General features: G+C 41.3%; 1 protein-coding gene across 5 annotated transcripts in view; it reads left to right on the forward strand.

Moving 5' to 3' along the window:
• LOC144115382 (uncharacterized) overlaps window positions 1–7,056 on the forward strand; it is a 33,708-nt gene extending 26,652 nt beyond the window's left edge. For all 5 annotated transcript variants that reach the window (XM_077649752.1, XM_077649756.1, XM_077649753.1 and 2 more), the window contains 3 exons: window positions 3,190–3,299; window positions 5,960–6,028; window positions 6,161–7,056. In XM_077649752.1, coding sequence (XP_077505878.1) covers window positions 3,190–3,299; window positions 5,960–6,028; window positions 6,161–6,347 — 366 coding nt within the window. In that variant the 3' untranslated portion in view covers window positions 6,348–7,056. The remainder of the gene's footprint in view (window positions 1–3,189; window positions 3,300–5,959; window positions 6,029–6,160) is intronic.
• The last annotated feature ends 239 nt before the right edge of the window (window positions 7,057–7,295 follow it).

Consider the following 7,295-nt stretch of genomic DNA (forward strand, 5'->3'; position numbering starts at 1 on the left):
GAAAAGGTAATTGATTATTTGCAAAATTACAGTAAAATGTAACCTATTGCAAGTAATCAATTATTTGTAACACATTACGTGCAACTCTGCCTGAGTCGCTTCAGGGCGTTAAACCCCATAAACCAAACCATTTTGAAGATACAAGCTTTTAGTTTATTTATTTGTTAATTAATTACATAGTACCAGTACTTTCCAGGACTAAGGTAGGAGTGGAGTCAGTCAAAAATACCAAGAGAAACTGATACAAGCAAGCCCATAACAAAATATGCTTGCTAGGTGCTACACAAATGATCATAAAGCTGAGACGAAAACCCATCACGAGATACCAGAGACACCACGTCAGTAGGTAGCTATTCCAGTTGTGCGCGGTCAGCGGAAAGAAGGAATATTTGAAGCAATCTTTAGCAGCATTGAATTCTTTGACACGTTGACTGTGTTTATTACGAGTTATGACAGATGTGCACCCCTTTATGTAACTTTGTTTATCAATGCCAACAGTTTCATTCATAATGTTATCAAAAAGACAGACATTTATGCTTGCGTCTAACAGAAAGGCGCGATAAATTGGCTGTGCTGTACAAAGGAGCTGCTGAATCTTTCCTCCTGAAGCGGGAAAATATGAAACGTAATGTGTGTCTCTGAACATGCTCCAATTCCAGCACTAACACTTTGCTTTTCGGGTTCCACATCTCGCATGCCTACTTCAGCAATGGGTGCACCAACGTTTTATATGCAGTTAGTGTTGTTTCACTTGAGGCAAACTTCAGTGTTCCCCTGAAGTAGCCTAACCTCTTATTAGTTTTACCAACAATGGACATGACGTGTGGCCTCCCTTTAAGGTTCGACGTGATAGTCGCCCCTAGGTATTGAAATTCATTTGTGCACCGGAGTGTGTTTCCTTCTATGGAAAACCCAAATTCTAGCGTTTGACGTTTGTGTGATTAGTCATGCATGGTGATTGATTGGGGTTTAATGACATTTGCTACAGTTTACACCAGTCATTTTGTTACCTGTGCTGGTGTGAAAAAGTGCTGTAAATTTAAAACCTTGTAGGTTTACAATCTTCGAAGCAGTGAGTTCTGTTTGCCCATCTTTTATTTTGCGCCATCATTTAAGAGATGGGATACCTTGCTGAAGTGTCTGTGATCCATGAAGCTTTCATTTTGGTGGTCTTGCTGCCTCAAACTTTCCTATACCCCATAATATAGCGAAACTGCTTTTTAGTAGAAGCTGCTAATTCTAAGTAACTTGTGCAACAGTAGTGTGATGCCTGATCAGTAGCCAACTAAGACATGTGCCATGATGCATCATGTGCCCCTTTTGCTAATATTGAAAAGTATATCAAGAAATGCAAGTCATAAATTGCCCTGATAATGCATGTGTTACCCGCCAGAATTGAAGAATAAATTGCGCATATTTTTGTGTGCCCAAGGCATTCGACATCTGGAGCCGCCAAGGCAACAAGAATGCTTTGTAATAAGCAACATGTTTTGTAAAATGCCTTGGCTTAACGGACTTTATTTATGTGCGAAGTGCACTTTGACACAGGGCAGACACTTTAAACAAATTTGGAAGTGAACAGGTGTTTATCAATAACTTATGATAGCATCTTTATTAGGCGCAAAGAAAAATCATGTAGCGCCTGGCAGGAGCTCCTTCCACACCCTCTAGTACAGTGCCTTTTTCAATGTCTCGATGCTCTGTGTTTGCTGCCTCTAGGCCACCCCGGCTCTTGAATCTTTATACCCATGATGATTGATTGGAGGTTATGAGAGCAGCACGTGTGAGCACAAGCAGGGACATACAAAAATAACATTTCCCTCCCTGCTGTGTTCCATGCTACTTTAGTCTATATACCCTCTGCCATTCCATTCTGCACCCTCTATCCCTGCTGTAGTTTAAACGTGTTTTCTGATTTAGCAGAAGTAAATGAATTTGTGTAGATGGTCATGAGCAGAAAGCAAACAATCAACATTCGTTGTTCTCTGCTCAAGCGTGCAAGGTTTTCTTGGGTTGCAGTTTGCACTAAGCAGAGCCTACATCTACTGCCCTTTGGATAGCCTATACTCTGTTTCATACATGGCAGGCAATGTTACAAAGGCTGCAGAAGTAGTGTGTCCACGAAACCATATTACTTCGCCACTTCTCATTCTTCTTGAAACCTCTGTGAATGTTTCTCTACAACAAAGAGGGTATAAAACGAAGTGGTAGCATTGAAAATTACAGTAGAAGCTGTAAAACAGTCAGTGTTTGGCTCCTCTGGCCATAATTTTCACTGGATGTGGACTACTTTTTCGACACGAATTAGGCAGGAGTGAGTAAGAGCGATTTGCCCTGCCAGGTGCATATCATGCAGCCACATGATTCTTACTTCTTGAAGTCTAAGTCTCGATTAGTCGCAGGACAAAAGTGTGGCAAGAAAATGAAGCCCAGGACTTGCCAGTCACGGCACTTAAGGTTTGTCGCAACAAAGTATGCCTGTGCTCACTTTGGTTGTAGGGCGAATTACGTTTTGGGCACGGACTGTTCCTGCGAAAATGGGCGCACTAACTTTGGCGGCATTGACTGCTATTTATAAACAGAGTATGGGCTAATAGCATGCCTTTTCATTGAGACATTAACAAACTGAGCAAAGCAATGGCATGAATAGAATGAATTTTTTACTGTTGAGGCTTTCTGTAGTTAGCACTTTGCAAAGAGTGGCAGGTGATTCAAAATGTAGCTTTGTTACTTGAAGGGTGCAAGGTGCAAATATCATTTATTGTGGAATTTCTGGATACTAGAGTGCCTCAAGTGTGAAAAACTAAAAATCAATAAAAGCCAAGTCGCCGTGCTGGCTCAGTGGTTTTGTTGCTCAGCTGCCGACCCGAAAGATGCGGCTTTGATCTCGCTGGCGGCGGTTGCATTTCGATGGAGGTGAAATGCTAGAGGCCCATGTACTGTGCGATGTCAGTGCGCATTAAAGAACTCCAGGTGGTCGAAATTATCGGGAGCCCTCCGCTACAGCATCCTTCATATCCCATAAGCCACAATATATGCCAAGACTTGAACATGTTGAAATTTTTTAACAGAATGTATGCAGTAATATTCCCATCTTTTGCCCCAATCGTGGGCTCTTTTTTCTCTCATGTGTAATGGGAGCTGTACAACCTTAACATTGTCTCTAATCACATGTTATATCTTTTCTAGGCATACGAAGAGTATCTAACCTTGGTCTCGTCAATGCCGGTGTTGGATGAACAGCAACATCACCTTCTTAAGATATGCAAAGAGGTTTATGAGAACTACTTTTTTGCCAAGTAAGTCACCTGAGAAAATACGTTCAGCAGCTGGCTAAGCTGCCTTTTTGTGCATTTGCAAAAATATCTTTGTAGTGATGAGCACAAGATGTAAGATGCGCTGTTTGTTGCCAGAGCTACCTTCTTCTTTCTGGCTTGCTCACACATGAACAGTCTTAATAAAATCATCAAGGCATCGGTACTGCGTTGGATTTATGCTGAATTTATTTCATGCAGTGCAATCTGCATAGGGCAGGAGTAGCAGCATGCTTTTTCAGTGAGACAGTGGTGCAAGTTATTGAGAGCCGATAGGGATGGCTGGAGTTGACCATACTCACCATACCAGTATTACTACATTATCATTATTGTATCTGGGAGGTACTAGTAAACTATTAATAAATGCACATTCTGTAGCATGTAAAGTGCTATGCTTTATTTTTGCTGTTTTTCCTTAGTTATGTGATGCAACTGAGACAGTGATTGCGGAAAGCTTGTTCCTTAACAAATAATTATCAAAGTGCCTGGCATTCACTGTAAACAAGGCTACTAAACAGTCTGATAACAGTTCACCTGAGCATTTTCTGGAAGAATCTGGTATGTGCAAACCACAACCAGCTTTATGGAGAGTGAGCCGTTTATTAGCAACTGCGCCAGTGTGCTGAACTAGTTCTTATTTAGTTGCATATTAGCTATAAAATGCCAGTTTGCCCCTTGCGTTAGTGATGCTGTCTGCTGGCATACCTTCACGCCTGTGTTTACCAGTGTTTATTCGATTGCGGTAAGCTGTGGGCGCACACTTCACATATTAATGCATTGTGCTGAGGTCAGTGTGCTCCGAAATGATGACTGAGCTCTCGACCTTATCAAACTGTGTTGTCTGTTGCGCAGTTTTGTACGGCCACGTTCCACTCTGCACATCGAGCACCTGCACAGTGGCAGGAATTGCTGTGACTTGTGTGGAGTTGGTGGCTCCATACCATCTCTAGGCAAGCAGAAAGAACATAAATAGTTAGGAGTCATAATAAAATAATGTGTTAAAAAATGCTGCAACTTTCTTTAGATTGAAAAGTACCTTCCGAGTTGCCGGCCTTAAGTTTTTCTGTGCACTTAGAGCACTTTACAGAACCATGGAAAATTTTAGGATTTCGGGTGATCGGAGTGAAGTTTGTAGCCTTGATTTCAAGGAAGACGTCTACACACAAGTCCTCATGCTACAGAGATCAGAGCAGTTTGTCGTGCAGCATCGGTTTATCTAGAGTACTCAGCATATACCTACTGTAAAACACTTTGTCTTGAAGGCAGTACCTGTATTAAAACTTACATATCAACAGCCTATCTGGCATGGATTTGTTTCATTTTTTTTAACACTAACTTGCGTGCTAAAATAAATTACCAGACACACCATTTTAAACTTCACAAGTGTGCTGGCACCAAAGTACATGATAGACCTACACATGAAATGCAAAAGACTGCCAAACAGATTTTGAAGTGTGTGAGAGAAGCTGGAATGTGAAATAAAAAAACAGCAGAGGGTCCATGGAACAGAATTGCAACTATGGCTGCCCATAGTTTAATTTGCTTTATTAAGTATTAAAGTTCGATTCAAATATCAATGTGTAATAAGAACAAAAAAAAGGTCTCTGTCAGTAGATATATGTTTACTTTGGCAGACTGCCCTTGCCTGTGCTCAAAATTTTTTGGCGGTAGTGTTAAGTTGTTTCTCAATAAAACCTTAAAAACACAAAGTGTAACACTTAACGTTAGTTGTTTGTGCATAGTGGAAAAAGCAACAGAGCAACGAAGATGAGACATAGCCACAGTGCTGCACCTTTTGTCGTCTTTTGCGCACTGGCCTTTTCCCAGTAAAGAAACCAGTGTGGTCCGTGTGCAAATCCTGGTTTTAATACAAAATAGTGTAACACTATGCTGCTTTCAACAGGATCCTTGCTTCAGGTACCTTCTGGAAGTTTATCCTCTCTTTTGTGCTGTGTGGAAGCCTTGGAGATTGGGTTTCAAGTTGCGGTGCCATCTACCAGGACCGGCTGTCCCTACCGAGCAGTCACTTGATATTTCTGGGGACAAGCGCTGCCATAGGAGATGCTAGAATTATCAGGTCGCTCTCTATAAAATTGATCATAACAGAAGCACATACAAGCAGATGCAATGGGAGCAAAAGAGTACTCTGCAGTGCTAAAACGCCTTGTCCACTGTTAGTTCGTGCCGTTGTAAGATTAGGCCTGCCCCTCCCCCTCTACTATGGCCTGGTTGAAAGCTCAGCAGCTGATACAGTCGTGGAGATAGATAAGATCCAAATATGCTTCCACACTTTCCCGTAATTGCTAGTGTGAACTAAAAATTCAAAATATTGGTCAATTTCTAGCCAACTTGGCAGTAAAGAGAAGCATCAAGGAAGGTAGCGTGTACAGATACATCTGTTTAGGTGGAAAGTGCTTGATGACAAATGTCATGATAAATCATGTACTCGTACCTTTAAGCAAATTGTAAACTGAAGGCTCATACTTGATGTAATGCATTTTTCACTAGTTGTACTAAGTGACTCAACTTGAAAACATGACTTTGCAGAATGACATTTCGGAAGGAGTCTTTCTCCTCAAAAGCACTGTATGAGGGCTTGTTCTTTACATCTGCATGCTGCTAATGCTTTTGTGGGATCTTTTCAGTGATGACGTTGAAGAAGAAGTGGAATCATGCATTCAACGTAACGTGAACCACCTTTTCAAAGAGGCAGAGTGAGTACCTAAAAAGTAATTTATCACACAAATTGCTCTTTGGAGCACCTGGATGTAGCCACTCGTACCAAAGCTGCATAGTTGTGCACTTAATCTGCGTGTAAGTGGTAAGCTTGTACCGTATTATTCCAGAAAACGGCTTCTATGTGAAGTTGAACAAAAGAGAGCAACGGTGCAGCAAAAGGAATCAAGGCTTCAGGAATTCGAACGCATCTGGTCACCAGAACATGAAGACAAGATTACTTCGTACAAAATTGCCATCGAAGACAACAGGCGCCTTAAGCTTGCTTTGGATACTGCTTCGTCAGACAGTGATTAGCTCCTGACTCTGTTTTTGTAATGTAATCATACCTTAATGTATATACAGTATTGTGCATCTTTATCGTGAAGACTTCAAAAAGTTTTTTCGCCTGAGCTGCTGGCTCGTTTGCGATGAAACTGAGCACAGAACTTGCGTACTGTGGTAACTTTTGACTCGTGGTAAGTTTTAAAATGATACTTGATTCAGCCGCGAATGATTCAATGTAATGGTCTTTGCAGAGATGGATGAACTAAAAGCCGCCAGCACCGGATTGCCGCGAAGGGCCAGTAACACCCTTCGGCGAAAACCCAGAGTTGGCGGTTTTTGGTTCGTCAATTTCGAGGCAAACAATTACAGATTTTCATCATGCACAGCTGCACCAGGCAAGTACTGTTGTCAAACTTACTATGAGACAAAAGTTACCGTAATACCCAAGTTCTGTGCGCAATTTAACCCTAAACGAGCCGGCAGTTGAGACGATTAGGTATTAAAAAGTCTGTACGATAAAGAGGTGCAGTACTGTATGTAATCATACCTTGGCCCACTGTAACTAAGAAACATTGGAGATTAGTGAATCTGAAACATGAATTCTTCAAGGACAATGTGAGTGTCACCAGAGATGGAGGGGGGTGCTTGAGGAATGCAGGCACTTTGACGACAAGAGTAGGTTGTGTGACTAACCGTGGCAATAAAGTGGGCTTGCTTTATGGAAAATCACAAGCAGTCCAAGAGGTATTGTGAAACTTCTTGTGTTTTACATAAACACAATATTATTACAGTATGATTTTATTGATAGACTGTTTGCTTGCAGGTTTTAAATTTTGAAGATGCTGCAGTAAAAGCTTGGTAATTCGAACTCTGACAATTCGAAATCCAGAATACTTAAAAAAATTTCTGCGTTCCCGTAATTTCTAATGTAACTTTGACCTTATAATTTGAAGCGGCAGCCTGCACCAGCCTGGTTAA

Source organism: Amblyomma americanum, chromosome 1, assembly GCF_052857255.1.
Source record: "Amblyomma americanum isolate KBUSLIRL-KWMA chromosome 1, ASM5285725v1, whole genome shotgun sequence".
Taxonomy (NCBI): domain Eukaryota; kingdom Metazoa; phylum Arthropoda; class Arachnida; order Ixodida; family Ixodidae; genus Amblyomma; species Amblyomma americanum.